The sequence below is a fragment of the Pongo pygmaeus genome, chromosome 1 (assembly GCF_028885625.2).
Source record: "Pongo pygmaeus isolate AG05252 chromosome 1, NHGRI_mPonPyg2-v2.0_pri, whole genome shotgun sequence".
In the NCBI taxonomy this organism is placed as follows: Eukaryota; Metazoa; Chordata; class Mammalia; order Primates; family Hominidae; genus Pongo; species Pongo pygmaeus.
Window position 1 is genome coordinate 29,453,653 of NC_072373.2, and position 26,787 is coordinate 29,480,439.

The window sequence follows — 26,787 nt, forward strand, 5'->3', positions numbered from 1 at the left end:
TAGCCAGGCATGGTGCCTGTAATCCCAGCTATTCTGGAGGCTGAGGCAGGAGAATCGCTTGAACCCGAGAGGCGGAGGTTGCAGTGAGCCGAGATGGCGCCACTGCACTCCAGCCTGGGCAACAAGAACGAAACTCGGTCTCAAAAAAAGAGTCTTTATTTGGAATAAACCTTCATGTAGGTCAGTCGATTGTACTGCGTATCAGGTCATGCTGTCAGGGACACATGGGGGTGAGTAGAATATTCTCTTCAATGAAGAATGAGACAAGTACACAGAGGAGGTCAGCCCTGGTTTCTTTGGCGGCCAAGGGACTTGTGTCTACCACAGAGTAGACCAGCCTTCGAGTGCTAGGCAGGAGTGCATGCTTACAGAAGTGGGGTCTGCTCTCCTGAGGGCTGCCTGCGATTCACCCAGGGAAGGAAGCCTTGACAGCGAAGATTCTGAAGGGGAACGGGGACGATCTTGTACCATGAGTGGGTAATAGGAACGATCCTGCACCGTTTATGATGGCTGTGAAGAACAAGAGAGGATCAAATAGCTTTATCCTGGGGTTAGTGGAGTGAGGGTGGAGGGCTGAGTGGGGAATGAGGTCACATTTCACGAAATGAAAAGCAGAAAGCACCCTCAAGGGCAAGTTGCCCCAAGCCTGTGCTCCGAGGCCTTGCACCTGATTAATATGGAATCTGCACCGCAAGGTGCCTACGGGCACGTACGCGAAGGTGTCCCAGTCCACCGCAGCGAACACACCCCACAGCAGCCAACACACCCCACAGCAGCCAAGGACCTTATGACTGAGTCAACAGGACACTGGCGACCCTGACGGCCAGGAGAAGCGGGGTGTCTGGGTGAATCCCACCTCTGCATGGGGAGGGAGTCTGTGAAGATTGACATCCAGACACGCCCCCTCTCCTCCGCAGCGCCCCTCTCTGCACAGTCCTGTCCCACAAAGAGAGACATCGGCTCGTGGCCACCTGCCAAGTCAGGCCCAGGCCGCGAGGGAGGGGAAAAGGGCCACGGGAGGCGGTGCACGGGCTGTTCAGATACTGCCCCCGCCACTCCTTTAGACTCTGGACGTGCGGGGACTGGCGGCGCTCGGCCTCGCGTTATAAAAAGCGGCAGGGCAGGGCCGGCGAGACAATCTGGGAGGCGGGTACCGGGCCTCACGGATCCACGCCGCGCCCCGCACCTGTGGCTGCGCGCGTGGTGGGCTGCGCTCCCCTGGGCGGCGCCGGGCGCCCGGGGCTGGTGGCAAGATGGGCCGCTACTCAGGCAAGACGTGCCGGTTGCTCTTCATGCTGGTGCTCACCGTCGCCTTCTTCGTGGCGGAGCTGGTCTCCGGCTACCTGGGCAACTCCATCGCGCTGCTCTCCGACTCCTTCAACATGCTCTCCGACCTGATCTCGCTGTGCGTGGGCCTGAGCGCCGGCTACATCGCCCGGCGCCCCACCGGGGGCTTCAGCGCCACCTACGGCTACGCCCGCGCCGAGGTGGTGGGCGCGCTGAGCAACGCAGTCTTCCTCACCGCGCTCTGCTTCACCATCTTCGTGGAGGCCGTGCTGCGCCTGGCCCGGCCCGAGCGCATCGATGACCCCGAGCTGGTGCTCATCGTCGGCGTCCTGGGGCTGTTGGTCAACGTGGTGGGGCTGCTCATCTTCCAGGACTGCGCCGCCTGGTTCGCGTGCTGCCTCCGGGGACGCAGTCGCCGCCTGCAGCAGCCGCAGCAGCTGGCGGAGGGCTGCGCCCCCGGCGCTTTCGGGGGGCCTCAGGGCGCGGAGGACCCGCGGCCCGCGGCAGCCCCGACAGCCCCAGGCTCGGACTCGGCCGTAACCCTCCGGGGGACCTCGGTGGAAAGGAAGCGGGAGAAGGGGGCGACCGTGTTCTCAAACGTAGCAGGTGCCTTTCGGTTGCATCCTTTCGACCGCTTGGCCCTTCCTTCCTCCTCCCACCGGTCCCTTTCTTCTCACTCCACGCCCTCTTTTCCTTCTGCATGCTTTTTTTCTTTTTCTTTCCTTCTTTCCTTCCTTCCTTCCTTTTCTTTTTTTAATAAATCCATTCCCTTTACAATCCCGCTTTACTTCTCTTCTGCCAATTTAACATATTCCCCATCCTTTCTTTTTTCTCCTGGATCCTCGGGTAGCCCTGGCCTCTTTTCCATTACCCTATTCTCTGTATATGAGTATTGATTTTCTTGGAAATCAGTCATTATTATTGGGCAACAGGCAGCACTCTCCAACCCCTCCTCCGTCTCATTACTTGCTGTCTGAATTTTGTTGTTCTCCCCGCCTCTTTGCCCATCCGTTTGTCTTCCTGGGTGTTACGGGTTTAGGGGCTGCAGGTGGGCTCCCATTCGCCCTCTTTTTGTTTTAACTTGAAAGGATGTGTGAATGAAGTCCAAAGGTGGATCACAAGGCTATTTCAAGGCCAAAATGTACTGTTCTGAGCTGTGGGTGTGCAGAAGAAGGGTCTCCCTTAAGCTAGTAGAAATTTAAAATAACAAAACTTTATTTTGAGTCCATTGGTTTTTTTTTGTTTGTTTGTAGAACTTATACACAACACAAGGTTTCTTCTTTGAATGCAGGTGATTCCTTCAACACCCAGAATGAGCCAGAAGAGATGATGAAAAAAGAGAAAAAGTCTGAAGCTCTGAATATCAGAGGTAGGATTGACTTTGGGCCTATTTGAAATCCCTATGACACACATGGACTGTGTTGTTTATTTCTGTTTGACTTTTAATAAGGCAAAGGTGTGTTTGAAAGTAGGCCAGTTACATGCATAGACTATGACCCAACTCTCTTTCGTAATCACTGCATTGATCCTGAGGGAGAAACTGGTTGCTAATGATTTATCTTAGCTCCACTTAGACCCATGCTAATACTGCCTGCTCCAGAACTGCACATATTAATGTTGTGTTACTACTTTACTTGGTTTTACTGGTCCGTGGATATTGCTAACAAATCATGCAACCCATTTTAATTGAATTGATTTTGATAAAGGTAGGAAAACAGTAGGTGAGCTGCTATCCAAGGTTGTGCCCTATCTCGCATTGCTGAGTGACCCTATTGCATCAGCTATTTCTGCCAGAAATCTGCTTTTGTGAAGGGACTGTTGGCTCACTAAAACCTCCACTCCCAGGACCACAGGGAGTGTTCTGGTGAGGCCCAAGGCAAGCACCTAGCTAGCCTCTCACCATGTGGTCAAGGTCGGAAGCACTGGACTAAGGTCAGCCCAGGGCTTTTTGAGATGTGTTTCTCGCTGGACACCATTGTAGCCAACATCTCTCCTTTCCAACTTCTTGGGCATAGACTTTGCTTCAGAGTGATTCCAGAAGGGGTTAATCCCCAATCTCGACTTTGAGAATTCCAACAAGGATTAAGCAACCCTCTACTTTCCTGTGGTTTGGGGAAAGCCTGTAAGTGGGGCTTTGATGGAAATAATATAATGAAAAATTAATAATTCAGGAGATACCTTCACTTTGAGTGTCTCCCATCTGTTTTACAAAGGAATTCTCAGAGTGAACCTATAGGGAAAATCCAGAAGATAACAACAATAACATATGAGCTCCTAAAAATTTCTAAATTAATCAAACAAATTTAAAGGCAACAGGGGAATTTGCTCTCTGAAAGAGCTTAGTGGCGAGCTTTTAAAAGAGAATCTGTAATGAAAAAAAAATCATCATCCATTATCTCTCTTTTTTAAGGTCCAGTTTAAAAATACATACATTGGGGTGGGCGCGGTGGCTCACGCCTGTAATCCCAGCACTTTGGGGGGCTGAGGTGGGCAGATCACCTGAGGTCAGGAGTTCGAGACCAGCCTGGCCAACATGGCGAAACCCCATCTGTAGTAAAAATACAAAAACTAGCCAGGCATGGTGGTGGGCGCCTGTAATCCCAGCTACTCGGGAGGCTGAGGCAGGAGAATTGCTTGAACCCCGGAGGTGGAGGTTGCAGTGAGCCGAGATTGCACCACTGCACTCCAGCCTGGGAGACTGAGCTAGATTCTGTCTCAAAAAAGAAAAAAAAAAAAATATATATATATATATATATGTACACACACACGTACATAATTTTTAAGGTGGAGTTCACCATCAGAGACTTTAACTTTTCAAAGCCTGTTCTGTTAAGTATCATCATTATTTTTCTTCTTTGAGATGGAGTCCTGCTCTGTCTCCCAGGCTGGAGTGCAGTGGTGCCATCTCTGCTCACTGCAACCTCTGCCTAGCAGGTTCAAGTGATCCTTGTGCCTCAGCCTCCCAAGTAGCTGGGATTACAGGTGCACACCACCACGCCTGGCTGATTTTTGTATTTTTAGCAGAAACGGGGTTTCACCATGTTGGCCAGGCTGGTCTCGAACTCCTGACCTCAGGCAATCTGCCCGCCTCGGCTGCCCAAAGTGCTGGGATTACAGGCGTGAGCCACTGCACCCGGCCAACTATCCTCATTCTTATGTTACAAAGTTGAGAAAGAGAATAGGTAGGTGGATTGAAGCAAAGAAGAAGAAGAGTAGGCCCTCATAGTTATAGTGATCTTGTTTGGGAAACTTATATGAACTTGCCAAATTTTAGTCCTAAGCTATTGAAGTTTCTTGGTAGAAAAATGTCAGTAGTAGAATGCCTTGCTATACCTGGCTGGGCCTTTGGTTTACAGGGACTGACAGCAGTGCACCTTTAGCTTCTGATAGAGGTGAATAGTGCAGTGGCTGAAAGGTTGGGATTTGGCTTCAAACTGCCTGAGTGTGAATCATAGCTCTGCCACTTAAAAACCATGTGACTTCGGGCAAGTTATTGAACCTCTCTAAGCCTCCAATCCCCTCATCTTTAAAAAGAGGATAATAACAGTACCCACCTTATGGGATTGCTTTGAAATAAATGAAACATATAAAGTGTTTAGGCTTATAGTAGGAAAACTAGCTAACAGTTTTATTGAGTACGTACTTTGTCCCTGGTACCATTCATGAATGAGTGAACTGGTAGTCACAACAATCTTACTGGGTGGATACAATTATCGTTTAATTAGTGGGTGGAATTGCTGGGCTCAACCCACAGTGCTTCCGTGTTAGCTGAGATCATTCCTGCTGCTTTTGACGAGTGCCTGTGCTGTGGCTAATAGGAGCCTTTCCATATTCCCGGCTAAGTGTGAGGCTGGCCTCCCCTGTGGTGCTGTGTTCTTATCTTGGAGCCGCAGTTCAGGGAAGGATCACAGAAAGTTAGAAGTGGAAGGACCTTAGGGAAAATGGACTTCAACCTTTCACTTCACAGATGAGGAAGCAGGGTGCGGAGAGTTTGATGACTTCCCCAAGTCACCCCATCTCATAGCAGAGACCAGGCTGGAATCCTGGGCTCCTACATCACATTTCTGGCTCTTTCCATGATCACACATTGCCTCTAGACTCCAGACAGAGAGGGCTTGCTTCTCTAGTACACAGTCCACTGAATGGTTATATTGCTAACATTTAAGCAACTGCTTTAGAAAGCAGGACTGTGTCCCACTCTCCAGATCTGCAGAGGAAACAGCCTACGGGGGTCTCTGTGAACAAAAACAATTTCTTCACTTTCTTTACTGTTTCTCTTATTCCAATGGGAATTTAAAAAATGAGTTTTTTTTTGTTTTGTTTTTTGAGATGAAGTCTCACTCTGTAGCCCAGGCTGGAGTGCAGTGTCGTGATATCGACTCACCGCAAACTGCCTCCCAGGCTCAAGCGATTCTCCTGCCTCAGCCTACAGAGTAGCTGGGATTACAGGCGCGCGCCACTGCACCCGGCTAATTTTTTTTTGTATTTTTAGTACAGACGGGGTTTCGCCATGTTGGCCAGGTTAGTCTTGAACTCCCAACCTCAGGTAATCTGCTGGCCTCTGCCTCCCAAAGTGCTAGGATTATAGGTGTGAGCCACAGTGCCTGGCAAAAAAATGAGTTCTAAGGAACACATTTTGTCTTCTACGGTAAAGTATGGTAAAAACACAATCCTCTTAAAATTCTCATCAATGTGCTTTGTAGTGGTCAATTTTATTTAATAGGATCAAACATCATGTATTAAAAATGTTGTAGCAATATGTCAGTAAGACAATTACCTTTTTAAAGTTTGGTATAAACATAAATAGATGAATAGCCATCTTGACATCCCTTGAAAATAAATCCCCTTTGATGAGATGTTTCTTTGTAATTCTTACTTTTTCCCAATAAGAAAGATCTCATTTTTTCATTACCATTTGCCTAGTGCAAATGCACTATTTCCAGTCATTCAACAAATTCAACAGCACTGATGGCTTTCCTAATTGCTGGGACACATCAGATTTCAACTTGTGTCAAATTGCCAATTTATGTTATATGCCAGTTTTTTTGGGGTTTCGTTTTAATCTAAAGGCAGCAAGTGAGGGCCAAGTACAGAGGTTTGCTGTCTTTGCAAAGCTACCTTGAGAGCATTGTAACTCAGCAGCTGATTGAGTTGTCTACTAAGTGGTGCTCTTTGTGTCTCAGATAATGCTGCCAGATTTATCTTTCTGAATCATAGATGTGATCACATCGGAGTCTGCTCAAAGCCTTTGCCGCATACAGGATATGGTCTAAACACTGCTGACATTCAGAGCTTGCTGTTCCGGTGCCAATACTCCTTTCTAGACATTTCTGCCCTTCTCTTCACCCCTTCATGGCCTCACGTCCCCCATCAGCTCTTCACTGTCTCCCTGCATACCCGTCAACATTTAATGTACATCTGTAGTGAGGTGAGAAGCGCTTAGACCCTGTGATCAGGCAGATCTGGTTTGAGTTCTGCCTCTCCCTTTTCCTAGCTAGGTGACCTTGGGCAAGGAACTTCATCTCTTTAATGTTCAGTCCCCTCATCTATATAATGGAGATAATAGGACCAACACCACCGTGTTGTGCGGATCACATGGGTGGTTAGAATAGCACAGAGGACCCACTCAACAAATGGTGCCTGTTATCATCATCATCACCTCTTGGTCATTCTCGGAGGGTTTTCAGACATTTTTTTACATACTCTACAGAGCTAGCCTCTGAGGGAGGTGAGGCAGATATTATTACTACCCCATTTCACAGATGAGAATCTTGCTCCTCAAAGAGGCTGACTCTCATAATAAGGTCCTTGGTTCATAGCAACAGCGTCAGGGTCTGTGAATCCAAATTTAGCGCGTCAGCCTCCAGCGTTGCCCCATGAGCACGTCCCCCATCTTCGGTTTCCCACGAGTCTCCCGCGAGGTGTTTCTGTTTGAAATGCCTTCTCCTGTGGTTGCCTGTTGAAGTCTGCCTCCTCTCCAGAGTCCTGCCCAAATTACCTACCTCTCAACAAGACTGTCCTGAGATTTCTCATCACAGGAGACTCTTTTCCTCCTTGAGGAGGTTATCGATGTATTTATCTCAGAATCTTCCATTTTGAGAGGCTGAGGCAAGAGGATTACTTGAGGCCAGGAGTTTGAGACCAGCCCGGGTAACATAGCAAACCCCTGTCTCTGCAAAAAAAAAAAAAAAAAAAAAAGGTAAAAAAATTATTTTAAACAGTAAAAAAGTTAACCGGTGCAGTGGCACACATCTGTAGTCCTAGATACTTGGGAGGCTGAGATGGGAGGATCATTTGAGCCCAAGAGTTCGAAGTTGGAGTGAGCTATGATTGTACCACTGTACTCCAGCCTGGGTGACAGAGGGAGACCCCATTTTTTCTCTGTCTCTGTCTCTCTCTCTCGGTCTCTCTCTCTCTCTCTCTCTCAGTCTCTCTCTCTCTCACACACACACACACACTCACAGACACCCCACAGAATTTTGCCATTGCCCTGTAGTTAATGGTCATGACCAGGCCTTCTTCATCTTTGCCTGGGCAGCTAGAAGACACATTGCATTATTAAATGTCAGGAATTGAGTGGGATACTGCTTTAAACAGTTTTTCAAACTGAAGGCTGCGACAATTTGGGCCCTAGAATTAGTTTAGTAGAAAATTAATTATAATTGAATGAAATAGAATAGATAATATTAAGAAGTCATATATAAGGATGTTTTGCTTTACCATGAATTATTTGTTTCAATTTGTATCTCTGTGCTAGGATGCAAAACATAATTCTTACTGTGGATTATGGGAAAAACAAGTTTGAAAGTTACTATTTTATGTAATTCTTAGGGAGTAATAGTGGAATTTCTCAGAAGGAAAAGCTGAAATTGAATTTTAGAACTTACATGAGGTAGGATGCACAGTAGATCTCTGGTCAGACCACCCAGATTGATATCCCCAGTTAACACTTTTTAGTTGTGTGATTTTGGACAAGTTACTTATGTATTCTGTGCCTCAGTTTCCTCATTTGTAAAATGAAGGGAGCACCAGCCAGAAATAATCAAAAGGGTCAGATTCCAGTTTTCCAGAGTTTATTCAAGTGAAAAGCTGGCAATGGCCATTCCGGGACTCATCACTCCAGAGAAATGGGGATACGGTTCCAAAGTTAAAAGCTAAATTCTTGCTTATATATAAGACAAAGAAATTTAGCAGGGTTACAACATTTTGTATACAAGCCTGGTTTAGGAGTTTAAAAAATTAGTTACAATTTGTTTTCTTTTCCATGCGGCTTGTTTTCTTTATAGCCGGTTTTCATTTCCTTTCCAACTTAAAAGAGTGTATTTAACATTCCATATTAAAGGACTGTGATAGCCATGATGTCTTGTATGAAAAAGGTAAGAGGGAGAATGAAAATCAACAGTAAGAGAGAAGGGGGTCTTCCCTGGGGCCCTTTGCCATTTACAACATTTTACAGAGCAACGCAGGTAAGGAAAAAGACTGAATTCAGACATACAACAGCTTACAGCTGCCTGTCACGTAGCTCAGGCCCTGTAATTCACATTCCTTGAAGGCTCAAAATACTTTCGAGTTCCAACAGCTTAGATTTTGCGTTACTTATTTTCACAAGGGTAACCACCTTACAGTCCTTAAAAGGACTTAATGGGTAAGTGTAACATGCTTAAAACAATGCCTGGAGCATATGTGTTAGTTAGCATAATAATAATAATAGTTATTACTATTAAAGACAAGAGTTACTGTATGCCATAGGAGTTATGACAGTCAACCAGAAGCTACTGTTTTATTGAATGCCCACATTGCTATTATATAAACGAAGACAATTTGGAGTATGACCCTGATCCTCATGTTACTTACGGAGGAAATGGATCTAACATGTATGAGACAATCAGAGAATAACAGACTGTCTCACGCAGTAAACATGACATCGCATGTGTATAGGAAATATTAGGCTTTCATATTTTTATGGTAGCATTTTGTACTGTCCTGAAGCAAGTTAAAGCTTCGATTCTTAGCTCCTTGTAGAGGAACAAAGTATTTTTGAGTTTCCCCTCAGTGGTTCAGGACAGGGACTGGGGAGTTAAAAGCTCCTTTGGGGGTGGGGTATTGGGAGAAAGGAGCACAGCATTAGAAAATGGGAATGTTAATGTATATATTGAATCAAGATCTTATTATCATAAGTAAACACTCAGTCAAAAGGAAATATGGGAATTCTGTTTATTCCTGTATTTTTTTGGGGAAAATTTGAGGCAATTGCCTCAAATTACATTCAGTGTTCACATGCCATTTTACCTATGATGTTATTTAGAATTGTGGAGGTGTTGCCAAGAGGAGGACTTAGCTCAATTACAGCACCTTCCAAGTGAGACTGTTTAGTCTTAGCCTTGAGTAAGTTGTTAGTAATTTGGATTATTATTAATTCTACTGCATAAGTCTGTGGAATACATGGAGAGACAAAGCAGACCTTTCTTAATATATATGCTTTCTTCTAGAGCAGTGCTTTGGAAACTTGTATGTGCATTCCAATCATCTGGGCATTTTTTTTTTTTTTTTTTTTTGAGACAGAGTTTCACTCTTATTGCCCAGGCTGGAGTACAATGGCACTATCTCGGCTCACTGCAACCTCCGCTTCCTGGGTTCAAGCGATTCTCCTGCCTCAGCCTCCTGAGTAGCTGGGATTACAGATGCCCCCACAATGCCCAGCTAATTTTTCGTATTTTTAGTAGAGATAGGGTTTCACCATATTGGCCAGACTGGTCTTGAACTCCTGACTACAGATTATCTACCCGCCTTGGCCTCCCAAAGTGCTGAGATTACAGGAGTGAGCCACCACGCCCGGCCTCATCTGGGCATCTTTTTAAAATGCAGGTTCAGATTCTACAGATCTGAGGTGGGTCCTGAGATGCATCATTTCTAACAAGCTCCTAGGTGATGTTGATGCTGCTGGTTTGCAAACTATATTTTGAATTGCAAGATTCTGATGTTGTGTTCTGTAAAAAACAAACAAAATCCCCCAAAACCAAAACCCAAAACCTTGTGTTTATATTTTATAATTTTTCTGACCAAATTTTTACCTAATTTACTTACTAAATCCCAATTTAGTCTTTGGCTAACAATTGGGCACTCAAATCTTTGCTGAGGAATGCATGTATTCTATATCATAATCAGTATCTTTAGAAACAATTCCCTTAATTAAAGGCACCCACAATTTTTAGTATTATCTGTAGAATTTTAATTTAATTTAATTTTGATAAATGGCTCTTTATGCAATGGAAATGTTGCCAGAGTCCCTGTTCTTGGGCACCTCTTAAACCAAATGCCATTTAAATGACCACAGACTAAATACAAAGTAGGTAAATGCTTACAAGGAAAGGCGAAAGTGGATCAAGGTAGAAAAAAGACAATTTGTTTTAAACACTCTTAATACAACTTGTTCTCTCTCCCCTTAAGCATGTTTAAAACAACGTAAAGCATAGATGCTTGTCTGAAAGAAAAAGAAATCATTTGCACAGCCTCTGTTTTCCAGCTTGGTGCCCTTTGATGGGTGGTGAGTGGTAGCGATGTGGCCCAGTGAGATGGCACAGTCACTCTTCCTGCAGGTCAGAATCTTCCTAGGCTGTTGCTCTTCCAAGGTACTCTGAGTCCTGAGATGGTGGCCTGGGGTTTTGTTTCCTAAGAAGTAGTTGCCATTATTTTGATTCATCCTACTGTTCTAACCAAAACAAAAACCAAAAAACTCCAAATGGTAACAGATATTCATATACCTGGAAATCCAAGTCAGTGAGTGTCACGTGGCTTCCAGATTTGCACTGTGCTGCAGTAGTCTTTCTTTATTCCCGGCAGGTGTACTTTTGCATGTGATGGGAGATGCCCTGGGGTCTGTGGTTGTGGTAATCACAGCCATCATATTCTATGTGCTTCCCCTGAAGAGTGAGGACCCGTGTAACTGGCAGTGTTACATTGACCCCAGCCTGACTGTCCTCATGGTCATCATCATTTTGTCATCTGCCTTCCCGCTCATCAAGGAGACCGCTGCCATTCTGCTACAGATGGTCCCAAAAGGAGTCAACATGGAAGAGCTGAGTAAGTAGACTGAATTTTGATCCAGAACCACTCTCAATTTAATGTTATTCAGGCCAAAGGACAAGCATTATTTAAGAGCAGTGTTTGAGTTATGTATTCTGAAATACCTTAAATCACCAGGTGGTAGAGACGTCATCATATGTTTTATAGCCTGTTAAGATGACTCAGCTCCAAGTACCAAAGGTCCTTTGCAATCCGTGATTCTCTGACTCAACTGCAAATTTTTAAGAATGCAATACTTGGTCTGGGCGCAGTGGCTCATGCCTGTAATCCTGGCACTCTGGGAGGCCGAGGCGGGTGAGTCACCTGAGGTCAGGAGTTCAAGACCAGCCTGACCAACATGGTGATACCCTGTCTCTACTAAACATACAAAAAATTAGCCAGGCGTGGTAGCATGCACCTGTAATCCCAACTACTCGGGAGGCTGAGGCAGGAGAATTGCTTGAACCCAGGAGGCGGAGGTTGCAGGGAGCCGAGATTGCACCACTGCACTGCAGACTGGATGACAGAGGGAGACTCTGACTCAAAAAAAAAAAAAAAAAAAAAAAAGGAAAGGAAAAAAAGAAAGGAATGCAATGCTTGGATAATACCTATTCCTGGGCTACTTACTTTCATGTCAAAGATTTATTTTAATTCAAATAAGGCCATTTCTGCCAAGAAATTTATTTTATTCTCCTTATTCTAAAAACACAAATCATTCATATTCTAGACCCTGCTTTCTAGTTAATGCGGGCATGCAAGTCACTGTGTCTCTCACAACACTGCCCAGAGCTGCAGGCAGAGCAGGTGGTGGGAGAGGGAAGGAGACAGAAGAGCAGACATACAGCATTGCCTTTGCCTTCCCAGGAGCTAGTTCGTTTCCCAATAGAGGAAATAAGATAAACATATACAAAGAAATTTGTGATACATACTGGATATGTTTTTAGTAAAGTAATGTATTTAAAAACAGATATTTTTTTTAAATAGAGGGCTACTTTTTGTGACTCATGCCTGTAATCTCACCACTTTGGGAGGCTGAAGTGGAAGGATTGCATAAGGCCAGGAGTTCAAGACCAGCCTGGGCAACATAGTGAGACCTCATTTTTAGAAAAATAAAAAAAATTACTTTTTATAAATAAATAAAAAAGTAAAGTTTGTAGTGTATGCCTGTGGTCCCAGCTACTCAGTAGGTTGAGGTGGGAGGATCACTGGAGCCCTGGAGTTTGAGGCTGTAGAGAGCCATAAATATGCCACTGCACTCCAGCCTGGGAGACAGGGCAAGACTCTGTCTCTAAAAAAAAAAACAAAAAAAAAACTCCACTTTTTTTTTGTTATTACTATAAGATAGTAATAACAATAGCAATATTTTCATAGCATTTATTGCATGCTGGAAATGTAAGTCTTCTAAGTGCTTTACTTATAATAATGCATTTTAATCCTTAAAATAATACAAAAAGGTACTATTATCATTTCTATTATACAGATAAGGAAACTGAGGCACAGAGAGGTTAGGTAATTGCCTAACGTCATGCAGTTAGTAAATGTCTAAACTAGGATTCAAACTAGCTGACTGCAGAGCCTTTGCTCAAATCAGTATTGAATACCATCTCTCTAAATACATACTCATTTTCGAAAGTATAGAAAATACACAGGAGCCTAAATGAGAAAATAGAAATCTTTCATAATTTGACCGTGGAAACTACCACTGTTAATATTTTCTGCTATATGCGGTGTAAAAAGAAAGATCATACCATATACACAGTTTAGCAATTTGCTTTTTCACTTAAAAATACCTTATGTACATTTTCTCATATTCTTAAATATGCAACTTACTTTTAAACAACTATATCCTATTCCATTACATAATTGACTTAACTATTTCCTTGTTGTTTCCATCTTCTTAATGAACACAAGGAGCATTGTCCAAACCACTCTTGTACATACATATTTGGTTATTTCTTTTAGGTTAAACTTTTAGTACTAGAATTGCTAGTAAAGGTTTTTTTTGATCCATGTTGCCAAATCATCCCTTTTAAGAAAAGGCATTGCACTTTATACTACTATGGGAAGTTCATTCAAGTGTCCATTCCCTTGTATACTCAGCAACCCTGGGAATTTTTTCTTGTCATTGTTAGACTTACTTTCTTAAATGACTTTGTGTGGGCTAGCAATGTGTGGAGAAAGAAGGTTAAGGGCAAATGTACCCATAGAGGTAGAACTAATTTCTTCCTGCTGTTCTTAGTAAGTATGCAGCCATTTTGGTGAGAATGCTTAACGGGACCATATCCCTCCTGTAGTTCCATGTTTCAAATGCAGCGCTCACCTTGGCTTTTGTTTGCTCTTCTCTGTTATAGTGAGTAAACTCTCTGCTGTGCCTGGAATTAGCAGTGTACATGAAGTGCACATCTGGGAACTTGTAAGTGGAAAGATTATTGCCACTCTGCACATCAAGTATCCTAAGGACAGGGGATATCAAGATGCCAGCACAAAAATTCGAGAAATCTTCCACAGTGCAGGAATCCACAATGTGACCATCCAGTTTGAAAATGTGGACTTGAAGGAACCCCTGGAGCAGAAGGACTTACTGTTGCTCTGCAACTCACCCTGCATCTCCAAGGGCTGTGCTAAGCAGCTGTGTTGTCCCCCCGGGGCACTGCCTCTGGCCCACGTCAATGGCTGTGCTGAGCACAATGGTGGGCCCTCTCTAGACACATATGGAAGTGATGGCCTCAGTAGAAGAGACGCAAGAGAAGTGGCTATTGAAGTGTCTTTGGATGGTTGTCTGAGTGACCACAGACAAACTCTTAACACAACTCAGGAGGACCAATGTTATGTCAACAGCACGCATTTTTAATCTGGTACCCACATAATCAGACCATATAGATGAGGCACTTTGGAACCACAAGCTTGGCTCACAAAAAGAGCTTTCCGTGTTGTAGGCCCAGACCAGACTTGCAGCGTGCATGCTCTGTGTTCACTAGGGGTTGGCTGTTTGGGATTTTAGTTAAACGTGTCTGTGAATTTTTATGTAACTAACTCCTTTCCATTCCCCTGGGTGTCTCATGCTGCTCTTTGACTGTTTCAGCTTGAACATGCATTTTCTAAAGCAAACTGCACTAGTGTATATATCGGGGACATTGAAGTCTGGGACTGGGGCTCAATAGCTGCGGATACAGTGTTCAAAGAAGTTCTTGTTTCTAAACTGATTAGAACTTCTAGCTAATGCTCAGGTGAGATCATAGCTTAAATACATTGAAAAAACTAAAGTACCACAACAGCTGTATGTTTCCCAATCCCCTTAACGATCATAAAAGAGGCAAGTTAAGTATTTCTGGCACTGAAGACATATTTTTTTCTTTGATTCATTTTTGAATAAATATAAAATGAATAACTATTAAGGTAGAAAATATTCTCAGAACATTCTAGAGGAGGTAAAGGTTAGTAGGAGGGCGTTGGCCATCTCTATATTTTGTGAGGTGAGAGAAAACTAATGTTTACTTTCTGCTGTGAACTGAACTGCAACTATAGAATGTTTCAAATGCTTAAATATATAATACTTTTTTTTCACATGGAAGTGAGGGAATATTTCAGCTTCTTTAAGTATGACACAGATATTCATATGCTGTCTTTTAGAGTCAGTATAGTTGGAGCTGTTTTCATTTAGTGCTTTGATAATGATTTACTTATTTTTCCAAATTTCCTTTGACTTTTCTTTCATACGATTGCATTGATCTATGCAGCATTTACCAGAAAAGAGTATTCCTGGGATAGCAGAATGCATAACACTGAGTGTTAATTCTTGTGAAATAAATAAGCTAGATTGCCTTCTCTTTAATTAGACATATTTTAAAGTATTTATTATAGTTGTCAACTAGTAACTCAATGAAAAAGTTGATGTCCAAGGGAGAAATGAGAATTAGCTTAATTGCTGCCTTTAATGTGTTTTTGAGGAACTTAAAATTTTCTTTCATGTCTCTGATCCATATTACCAAGTTCAAATAAAATTTTTATAATCGGATTCAGACCCATAACCAAACTATGTTGGTAGTAGAGAAGCATCTGTCATGTATTTAACACATTGCTCGGACATCGGTATTTAAATCAGAACAGTCTCACAGGTATGAGAAAATGGGAGGTGCCTCACTAGACAACTAGTATCATCTCTGGTAGACTGCAAGATTGTCTGAAAATAACCAGCTCTTAGTGTGTAAAGTCCTGTTTAGAATCTGCACAGGATTTATCAGAGGTGCTAGGTCGATAATGAAGGCAGCATCCACAATTTTTTAGAACAAACATCATATTTAAACGATTTATCTTAGTCCTAAATTTGAAGGCTAAAATAAATAAGCAGCTATGATCAGTAAGATAGGAAATTATTATTTTTTTCTTTTTTGTAGAGACAGGGTCTTGCTATGTTGCCCAGGCTGGCCTTGAACTCCTAGCCTCAAGTGACTCTCCTGCCTTGGCCTCCCAAAGCACTGGGAGAACAGGCATGAGCCACTGCACCTGGCCAGGAAATTCTTTATTCCTTGAAAATGTACTTATCTGAGTTTAAATTGGCTGTGAAGTAGGTAAATAGAAAAATGCCTAAAAATGTTTTTATTTCTAGGAGCTTATTGGGCTAGGTTATTTGCACTTTATAAGCTCAAAGGGGTTAATAAGTAAGAATTTCTATTTTTAGTATTAAAAGTGTGGCATGTACTCACACAAAACAGTGGATCCTCTTAAGAAACTCAGCATGGCCGGGCGCGGTGGCTCACGCCTGTAATCCCAGCACTTTGGGAGGCCGAGGCGGGCGGATCACAAGGTCAGGAGATCGAGACCACGGTGAAACCCCGTCTCTACTAAAAATACAAAAAGTTAGCCGGGCGTAGTGGCGGGCGCCTGTAGTCCCAGCTACTTGGGAGGCTGAGGCAGGAGAATGGCGTGAACCCAGGAGGCGGAGCTTGCAGTGAGCCGAAATCGCGCCACTGCACTCCAGCCTGGGCGACAGAGCGAGACTCCGTCTCAAAAAAAAAAAAAAAAAAAAAAAAAAAGAAACTCAGCATGGAGATCAGTGGGCCAGATTCTCCTACATAAACATTGGTTGAAATTCCTTAGAGCCAAAAAAGAAATTTTTCTCTGACTTCCAAATCTGAAGGTCTAATTTGATTTCACATCATTCTGCCTTTATTAAAAGGGAAAATTATAATTTCACAGTTTTTGTGCAACTGGCTGAAGGAATGGATATTAGTTTGCATTTAAACACTGTTCTTTAATCTCTAAAATATTTTTCTGGGTAAGAAAAGGCACTTAATTCCACTATAATTAAACCTAACTTCAGAAAAGTATCTTGATAGACAGTTATACCAGATTATGGCCTGGAGTCAATATGAAATAATACCTTTTTAAGACAGTTTGGCTGACTGCATTTAATAACGTCCAATCATGCTAAGTGCAATAATTTTGTATTGGGTTGAGTGGCTTGCATTTGCCACCTGTGGCACGGTGATGCCTGCTGTATGCTATTTTCACTTGGGTTTCACTCTCTCTTTAATTGTCCTGCCTTTTGATTCTCCCAAGGAACTACAAGAGTTTTCTTTTTCCCTTTAAATCAGCCGTGCTTGGTGGCAGTAGCAGCTGATAAATAGATTTAAAACAGCACTGTTTTCCTTTAAGATTAGAAAAACACTGGCACTCAGTTTGGTGCTCCTGTATACTTAGGTTATTTACAGAAAATCCCCTCCCCACCCTGCCTTTTTTTAAAGAACTGACATAACTTTTTGTTTTTGTTTTTGTTTGTTTGTTTTTTTGAGACGGAGTCTTGCTCTGTCGCCCAGGCTGGAGTGCAGTGGCGCTATCTCGGCTCACTGCAAGCTCTGCCTCCTGGGTTCATGCCATTCTCCTGCCTCAGCCTCCCGAGTAGCTGGGACTACAGGTGCCCGCCACCACGCCCAGCTAATTTTTTGTATTTTTAATAGAGACGGGGTTTCACCATGTTAGCCAGGATGGTCTCGATCTCCTGACCTCATGATCCGCCCGCCTCAGCCTCCCAAAGGGCCGGGATTACAGAGGTGAGCCACTGCTCCCGGCCAGAACTGACATAATTTTTAAAGTCTATGACATATTTTGTGTGTCAGGTCAGGGACCAGTTGTCCTGTGTGCTAACCTGTCCTTCTACACGGCCCTACTGCACTTCTGTTTCTATAGAAACAGTCCTTTCCACATTATTTTAGCACTGACCATAGGAAATACTATGTCTGCTTCATTTTCTGACTCTCAACATTGTTTTTGAAAATATAATTAATTTTTTTTCATGATATTGGGCCATTATGAATACCCACAGATAGGCTCCATTGTTGGCAGAAAATAAAATTACTCTCTAACTTCCTGATAAAATATCAATAAAGTAGGGAGATATTATTTGAGGAACAATTAAGAATATTCTCCATATTTAGTTCTTTTTTTTTTTTTTGTGCCATTGGCAGAGCAAATTCCAGTGGTGGTAAATCAAGAACTCTAAAGTTCAGTAGAAAGAGGTATTTTGAATGTTAAGGAAATCACTGAGGTAGATTTGGGATTACAGTAAGACAGCTGCCCTGTGAGGTCGTAAGAGCTTTTGTGAGGCTTACTCCAGGGGTTCTCAGTCTTGGCACTACTGATGTTTTGAATTGGACGTGTTCTTGCTCCTGATGTGTGGGATGTGTATTGTAGGATGTTTAGCAGCACCCCTGACCTCTATTCATAAATGCCAGTACTGTCCCCCCAAGTTGTGACAACCAATGTCTCCAGACATTGCCACATATAACCTGGGAAAAAAAAATTGCCCCAAGTTCTGAGCCACTGGGTAGAACTAAGGGTAGTTTAGGGACAATGTTAATGAAAGCCTCTCCAAAGTCCCATAGTCTTTTTAGTAATTAATTCTGCAGAATTTGCTCTTTAAAAACATATTTTTAAAGGCAAGACCAGCCTATCCATAAAAATGGCAGTTGTTTCCATATAGGAACTTTGGATATTTAAAGAAAAATGTAATTTGAAATGAAAAGCCCTTATAAATCCCTTTATACATATTAGTCATTATAACAGTAAATGAAATGAAGAAAAAGCCTTTGGTCTCACTCTTCTGTGCTGATCTCTTTAACTCCTGAATATCCTCAATTTGATGAGCCCACTATCAAATGAGACTGGATAGTTATCAGCACAATTGATTCATGGGGTTAAGATGTTTAAATCTCCTTCATATTTAAAATGATCAATTTTAAACTTGATGATGTTTCTTCTTCTTAGTTCCTGGTAAGCAACTCATCTTAGTGCTAATGACAAGTTCCGATGTTAAAAAAATCTTTATCATTTATGGCTAATTTTATCCTTTGCCAAATCATATCTATTTTCTTTAAGAGAGCAAAATACATTTCCTGATTTTAAAGTATTCTGCTTTTAAATATATCTTCACATCCCTGTAGTAAAAGACTGCAAAAAATAAAAATAAAAAACTAAAAACTGATGTAGAAAAAATGAAGAAACATGACCTGATTTGACTTTTGAATTTGGATGAATGATCATGGACTGCATGCCTGCTCTATAGATGTCATGCACCTGATAAAGTGTCGCATATTTGTCCTTCTTAGTTTATTTACCCTCAAGTCGCCACAGGTAGAAATGAGGTTGTCAAACCAGGAATTTAGTTTCTCAAGTGGAAATTGCATTGAATGATACTCCTCAATGTAATCTGCGTGTTCTTACCCATCTGGAGTTTAGATAATGCAGACGAGTCATTTTCTGGTGCTTCTCTTTTCATGTGTTTTATTTCGTACCTTTTTGTTTACATGGAACTTTCTTGAATGTTTGCTAGATGATCAACTGTCACCTCTTAGTACAAAGCCATGCCAGACACTGAACCTACTCTGCACTCTAATGAGAACAATCCGGAAAGGATGATTTTCAAGGGAGAGTGACCTCTTCCTGGAGATCTGAGGTTATGTTACAGTATTGTGGAGTTTTGTTGCTTAAAATTCTCCTCCTGTCCTCACAGGCAATTTTGCTAGAGTTGCAGTCCTCACATTTGAGAGAACTGTCAAAACTCTAAGACATAAATTTTAAATAACTCATTAATAATTGCATGTGAATCCTCCAGTAATGTATGTACATGAGCATACTTTCAAAGATGTTCAATGGTGCTGTAAATAAAATTTTTTTAAAAAATAAAAACATGACTGAGATATGTCTGTGGCAATTAAACAGATAACTCAAAGTAGCAGAACTCATTTTGTCTTTGTCACTTACACTGGTAAGTTTATTATTCAGTAACTCCTTGGATTGGTTTTAATAATTTGGTCCTATTTCTGTTTTTCTGTTTTGCTAGTCTGCTTCACACCCCTTCTTCTGTCACTGAGGCTGGAGTGCAGTGGCACCATCTGGGCTTACTGCCACCTCCACCTCCCAGATACAAGCGACTCTCCCGCCTAAGCCTCCTGAGTAGCTGGGATTACAGGCGCCCGCCACCATGCCCGCCTAATTTTTTATTTTTAGTAGAGACGGGGTTTCACCATGTTGGCTAGGCTGGTCTTGAACTCCTGACCTCAAGTGATCCACCCTCCTCAGACTCCCAAAGTGCTGGAATTACAGGCATGAGCCACCACAGCCCCGCCCTGATTTGGTTTTCTAGAAAGACCGATTTGGCCCTGGGCTCTGAGCGATTTGGCTCAGTAGGCTTCGTGTAGAAGGGAAAGCTGTTTGGATTCAAGGAAGATAGAGAGGCCTGGCTTATTTTGGAGAGGGTCTCTGGATTTGAAATCTCTCCAATGGGTTGACTGTAATCTTTATAAATGTTGGATTAGAGGAACAGTCTTCCAGTTTTTTCAATTGCTTTAATCAATTAATTGATTTATCAGCATACACTTATTACAAAGTGTGCAAGTGATTCTTGTCTTCAAGGAGTTTATAGTCCACATGTGAAGTTAAGTAAGGCCATGCAACTTAGTGGGAGTTTAAGGGGAGCTATGTATAGCCTGTGATTGCTGAGATAACCTTGTGCTGGATGCGTTCTGGCGCTCAAATGTGCACATTCCAAACCCTGGGTAGTGTCTGCAATAAAAGGGGGCTACACGACATTTCATGACCATCAGTTTCTTTCAACAATAAGAGTCTGTAGCATGAAGCAGAGGACTGAACCCAGGAGTTACAGTACAGACTCTCTATTCCACAGAGAATCCCACCTACCCTCTGTCTCCTATCCTGCAGAATATTTTTTTCATACCACTATTATGTTGTAACATTAAGTTATGCATTTACTTATTTTCAGTCTCTCTCACTAGATAAGGCTTTATATGATCCACCACTGTGTTCTTCAGCCCCTATCACAGCACTTGGAACAGTACCTGGCGCATAGTGGTAGCTCCATAAATATTTACTGAATGAATGAATGAATGAATGAATGAATGAAACAAACACAAGAATGAAGGAAAATTTCAACTCTTGGTGTTAGTTGTTACAGGCTTTGAACAAGTTCTATAACTTCATTGAGCTTCAGTTTTCTTATTTATAAATGAGGCTAATGATGAAAACCTGTGGTACCTACCACAGGGTTGTAGGAATTAAAGGAGATGATGCATATGAGAACAGATTTAAATGTCAGTGGATCTTATTCTTTCACACTTTCAATCTGGCATTCATATTTTTCCTGTTCTTATCCTGCCTCCTGCCATCTAGGTAACTCCATTTTGTCAATTAATTAAACATCAATGCTAAACAGCACTAGATGGTAGTATAAGCAACATGGGTGAAAGTGAAGAAGAAAGAATGAAGAGTCAAGGACAGTTTCACAGAAGCCTTGAAATCAGCCTTGAAATCAGCCTTGGAGTGGTTCAGCGAGTGGAGAAAAAAGGAAAGGACCTTCCGAATTGAGAGCTTAGTTTTAATTCTTTAGGCAATCGCCCTTAAAGCGTTGGTGGGAGGAGTGTGAGAGGGCAAATTGGGGAAATGCCAAGAATAGAATATTTTCAGAAGACAATTTTCTCCAAAAATCTTCCTCAGCTGCTCTATGTTGCTCTGTACAGAGCGTTTCACCTGACACGCACGGAGCCAGTAGCATCTCCAGTCCTGCCCAGGATGCTGAGCTCCATCAGTGAAGGACTCACTGTTGTTAAGTCAAGTTTAGCCTAAAGCTGCCTCCTTACATATTTAACTTCGGCCTAAAGGTTTCTCTGTACATCATGAACTATAGCTACTGGAAGTGGAACCAGATTGTAGCCCACACTTGGGCCAGTCACTGAGTTTTGGCCAATCAAATGTGGCTCTGTTCCCAGGCTGCACTGCAGTGCAGTGGCCCAATCTTGGCTCATTGCAACTTTCGCCTCCCAGGTTCAAGCCATTCTCCTGCCTCAGCCTCCCAAGTAGTTGGGACTACAGGGACAGGCCACCATGCCAGGCTGTTTTTTGTATTTTTAGTAGAGACAGGGTTTCACCATGTTGGCCCGATGGTCTTGAACTCCTGATCTCAGGTGATCCACCCACCTTGGCCTCCCAAAGTGTGATTACAGGTGTGAGCCGCCGCGCCCGGCCTATCCTAATTTTAAAATCAGCTTTCCTTGACTCTTCTCTGTTCCCTTCAGTGGGAGCATGCTGCCCCAGATTCCCCATTACCCCCTGGCTTATCCCCACAAACCAGCTCAAACCTTGCAGCCATGTTTAATGCTGCCTTTACTCTTATCCTATGTCTAACTTATCATTATGCTCAACTGATGCTCCCCGCAAAGTACTACTCATGTCAGCACCTCCTTTCCATTCCTGCGTGTTCCTCAGGTTCAGCTGTATCACCTCAGCCTGTACTGTTGCAGGAGCCTCTCGGCCAGCTCCCAGCCACCCCTAAACTTCCTCTTGTCAACCCTCTTGCTTCCCTCTGCTCCAGGAGGAGGGACAAACTCCCTCAGCCTGTCACTGTGGTTTCCTTCTCACCCTAGCACCCCCCAGGGTTTATCTTCTTTAGCAGACAAACAGAGCACAAAGATACCTAAGGAAGTTAGAATGTGAGAGGGTGCAAGGATGCTTTTTCTCTGTAGGCTAGAGAGTTCTGTAAGAGCTGGGGAGAGAGTATTATAGAGTAGTCTGTTTCTTCTATGCCAAAAGTCTTTCTTCTTTTTTTTTTTTCTTTTTGATTTTTACATTACACTTACCAAGTTATTTCTTTTCTGGTTTCTCTTTCTGGCTGACTTCCTTTTCTATGTGAGTGTGTCATTTTGCCCCAAAGCTGACTTCCTGTGGATGACCAACTGCAACCTTCCTTGACTAGTGTCCTGATTCCAGAGCACACTCTGATATTGACATATCCCATGAGCGTAAGCAGAGCCATGGCCTCTCTCATCTTGTGTGAGGCAAAAAAATAGGGTGGACTTTCTTTTGTCTCATATTTTCACCACATGGTCACATATGTGGCTGTGACATAATAATGAACTCCAATATACAGCCAAAATATGTGGCACATTGCACGATTCTTTTAGGCTTGAAGATGCAAGAGTAAATTTGCATGGGATTTATAACCACAGGGCTGGGTGGGGACGAGGTGAAGGTGGGGGAGCAAATTGTCCCAGTGGCTAAGGTCGATAGAGGCTTGCAGTGGTGCTGATAACAACCAGGTCTCCTATCTGCCTCAGAAAACTGGGACCAAAAGAAGACCACGAGTCTGCAGATGTCATCTGATGCCCAAAAGCATTCAGAAAAAAAAACTGTTGACTCTTCTGGAAGGCGTGATGGTTGAGAATGTTTTATAGTATTTACTTTCCATTGTTAAAAATTGCACTATTGGCTGGGCACTGTGGCTCACGCCAGTAATCCTAGCACTTTGAGAAGCCAAGGCGGGTGGATCACTTGAGGTCAGGAGTTCAAGACCAGCCTGGCCAACATGGTGAAACCTCATCTGTACTAAAAATAAAAAAATTATCCAGGCGTGGTGGTGGGCACCTATAATCCCAGCCATTCGGGAGGCTGAGGCAGGAGAATCGCTTGAGCCTGGGTTGCGGAGGTTGCAGTGAGCTGAGCTGGCACCACTGCACTCCAGCCTGGGTGTCAGAGAGAGACGCTGTCTCAAAAACAAAAACAAAAACAAAAACAAAAAAATTGCACTTTATAACACTTCCTGAATGGGGAGACATGACTTGACCCATGGTATGACTAATCTTAAGTTATAGGAAAGTGTTTACAGAGAGATTTTGTTATAAAAATCAATATATGCTATGAACTATAGTTTAAGGTTTAAACATTCTGGTCTTGAAATCTGCCTGCTTTCAAATCCTAGCTCTACTATTTGTTAGTTATTTGACCTGTGAAAGTAAATTGCCAGAAAATTTAAAAAGTTCTCTGGGCCTCATTTGTGCCATGTATGGAATGGAGGCAATTAGAGTTCCTGCCTCATGAGATTGTCGTGCAGACTAAAGGAAATGACCCGTGCGGAACGCTCAACACAGAGCCTGGGTCTCTAAATGCTCTATGAATACTATTAACAAATCTTCTTTAAATGCCAACTTTAATTAATAAGTAAAATTTGAGCCAGAGTTATTCCAATTGTTAACTCACTACACGGGAAATGTCAAAAATATATGGTGTAGATTAGCCTGAGTGTCAGCACCCAGTTAGATTTGAAATGGCAGAGGCTGTATTACATGACTTTACCAAAGAACTATACAGACCTGGACGCAGAACCCTGCATCTCCACCCCCAAATTCCAAGGGCCCTTACTTCTAAGAAAACACAATTCAATGCTGAAGGGCTTCATCAAAATACCAGGGCTTGATACAACAGGACCTCACCTCCCAGCCATACACAGGTGGCATCTCGAACAGTAATGTCACTGCTAGAGGGCTACTGAGTCCAGAGTTCCAGTCAGAGGCAGCGAAGGCTTCAGCTGACTCTGGGTGAACCTCCATTCTGTCAACGCCTTCCAGCTAGAGACGAACACACCTGTGGTTGAATGAGTTGGGTTTAATAATTGATGCCAAGAGGAGAAGGTACACCATGGGGAACTATGGGGCATATCAGCAAGAGGGCGTTCACAAACTTATTTGAGGATTTGGGTTCATGTTAGGTGATTATGGGGGAGGATTAAAGGAAATGAGGCTTTGCTTTGGATTGGATGCCGTCAGCAAGTGGGGATAACTCTGACTAGGTATCTTAATAAATCCTATCTTTAACGGAGGCAGGGAGGAATGAAGCAAGGCTCAAGTTTTAATTGGAAGCAGTTGTCACTTTTTTTTTTTTTTTTGAGACAGAGTCTAGCTCTGTTGCTTAGGCTAGAGTGCAGCGGCAGGCCCATAGCTCACTGCAGCCTTGACCTCCTGGGCTCAGGTGAGCCTCCCACCTCAGCCTCCTGAGTAGCTGGGACTACAGGATTGGACTACCACTCTTGGCTAGTTTTTTTGATTTTTTTTTTTTTGAGACAAGGTCTTGCTATGTTGCCAGGCTGGTCTTGAACTCCTGAGCTCAAGTGATCTTCCTGCTTCTGCCTCCCTCTGCAGTGGCTCACACCTGTAATCCCAGCACTTTGGTAGGCTGAGGCTGCTGTCACTCATTTTATCCAGGGTGGGGTCTGGTATTTTAGTGATTTGCGCAGTGCTCTTGTTTTTGTCTGTGCTTAGACAGTATTACAGAGTGATCTTGTTTCTCACCCCACTTCATCACGGTCACAGTGGCCTCTTGTCTGGCGCTGGTGTTCTGAGAGATGGTTTGTGCTCCACAGGAGAATACAATGGCTTAGCTGTGAGAGCCAGGCCAGTCCCACCAACACCAAAGTCTTGTATAGTATCAGTTTCCAGATGCCAGGGGTGTACTTTTCTTTTTATTATGTTCTTAGTACTTAATATATTTGTGGTGCATTTTAATGAAGCAGGCTATGTGCATTGAAATCCTGGCTGAAAGGACACTTAGAAGCAGTGTGACCCTGGAAAGTTACTTCACCTTTTGAGGCATCAGTATCCTCCACGTTTTATATGTGAGGTCTATACCTGGCCTCCCAGGGATGCTGTGAAGATTAAATGAGATAATGCATGTTCCTGACTAATAGTGATTGAAAAACTTAGCTATTTTTGTTGAGTCCTTCTGTATAGTTTGGCCTCCATGGCTTTCTGATTTTAAGACATGGATCAAATGCATTCTCCCTCTCTCTCTTTTTTTTTTTTTTTTTGAGACGAATTCTTGCTCTGTTGCCCAGGCTGGAATGCAATGGCATGATCTCGGCTCACTGAAACCTCCGCCTCCCAGGTTCAAGTGATTCTCCTGCCTCAGCCTCCTCCGAGTAGCCGGGACTACAGGCACGAGCCACCATGCCCGGCTAATTTTGGCATTTTTAGTGGAGATGGGATTTCACCATATTGGCCAGGCTGGTTTCAAACTCCTGACCTCAAGTGATCTACCTGCCTAGGCCTCCCAAAGTGCTGGGATTACAGGCGTGAGCTACCGCATGCAGCCTGCATTCTCTCATTTTACTTCATTTTATTTCCTTGCATCATGTGAGTTTTTTTTTTTTAAGTTTTAAGTATCATGATCAGAAGGCCTGCCAGATGCATAAGGTTATTTCTTTCTTTGTATTGACTTCTAGGAAATAATCTTATGTTACTGCAGCCATTACTGTCGTGGTTACTGCTATGACGATGTCAAACAACAGAGCCAGAGAGGGTCCAGCCACAGTGCGCATCATAGCACGGGAGCTCACACCGCTTGTGAGGGACCGGGTGATCATCCTGGCTATCTGCTCATCAATGAATGTTTGTTGAACACATTGAATGTTGTTGAATTCATTGAATGAATGAATGAATGAATGAATGTAAACAGTGAAGCTTAGTTTACTTCTCATCTCACATTCCATCAAGCAGGTATTTTCTTTATTCTTCGATATCAACATTCCACTGGGGTTTTGCTGCACAGTTATTGAGTGATGCTCAACACTTCAGTGGAAAGAATGCTACAAGTGAGTTATCTGTGGTTCCCAAGAGGTGACAGCACATAGCAGGGCAGGCCTCCTATCTCCCCTTTACGTGGCCCGGGACTCAGGCTACCACACCCACATCCATTTCAGGCCATCACATTTGGAACAGATGTTTTTAGCCTCTTTGCTCATTGATAAGAAAGGATTCTTTGTTTTATTTTGGGGCTCCGTGATATCTCCTGCTTTCCTTTGTCACCTCCCTTTATATGTTCTTTTTGCCTTTCTTAGATCTTTTTTTATTACTAAGTGGCAATAGAATGAAAGAGTGCAGGAGCAAGTAAAGTGAGAGAAAGCCAAATCTCAGAGGAAAACATGTTTAACAAAATAACCACATATGGTTTGTTCTTCAACTTGCTTTTAAAAATTAACAATATATTCTGGTGATCTTTCCCAGACAAGACATAAAGATTTACCTCATTTTTAGTAACAGTTATATAGTATTCCATTATGCAGCCATATCAACTTAAATATCTACTCTCTTGTTGATAAAT

At 42.9% G+C, this 26,787-nt stretch overlaps 1 protein-coding gene across 3 annotated transcripts; it reads left to right on the forward strand.

Moving 5' to 3' along the window:
- Positions 1-1,131: 1,131 nt before the first annotated feature.
- On the forward strand, positions 1,132-16,172 carry SLC30A10 (solute carrier family 30 member 10). 3 transcript variants are annotated; one of them, XM_054492399.2, is made up of 4 exons: positions 1,132-1,893; positions 2,579-2,656; positions 11,128-11,367; positions 13,701-16,172. In XM_054492399.2, exons 1-4 carry the CDS (start codon positions 1,254-1,256, stop codon positions 14,198-14,200), a joined length of 1,458 nt encoding a protein of 485 aa, XP_054348374.1. In that variant the 5' UTR covers positions 1,132-1,253; the 3' UTR covers positions 14,201-16,172. The 3 variants fall into 3 exon arrangements, with proteins under 3 accessions (XP_054348374.1, XP_054348392.1, XP_054348382.1); XM_054492417.2 differs by having other exon boundaries at positions 1,132-1,678; positions 2,541-2,656; XM_054492407.2 differs by having other exon boundaries at positions 1,607-1,893; positions 2,541-2,656.
- Positions 16,173-26,787: the final 10,615 nt, after the last annotated feature.

Excerpts from the sequence above, each read along its gene's own strand:
- SLC30A10 (XM_054492399.2), top strand. The coding sequence starts at position 1,254 with ATGGGCCGCTACTCAGGCAAGACGTGCCGGTTGCTCTTCATGCTGGTG. Across the intron at positions 2,657-11,127 it reads TGAAGCTCTGAATATCAGAG|GTGTACTTTTGCATGTGATG; the intron begins GTAGGATTGACT and ends TATTCCCGGCAG. Across the intron at positions 11,368-13,700 it reads AGTCAACATGGAAGAGCTGA|TGAGTAAACTCTCTGCTGTG; the intron begins GTAAGTAGACTG and ends TCTCTGTTATAG.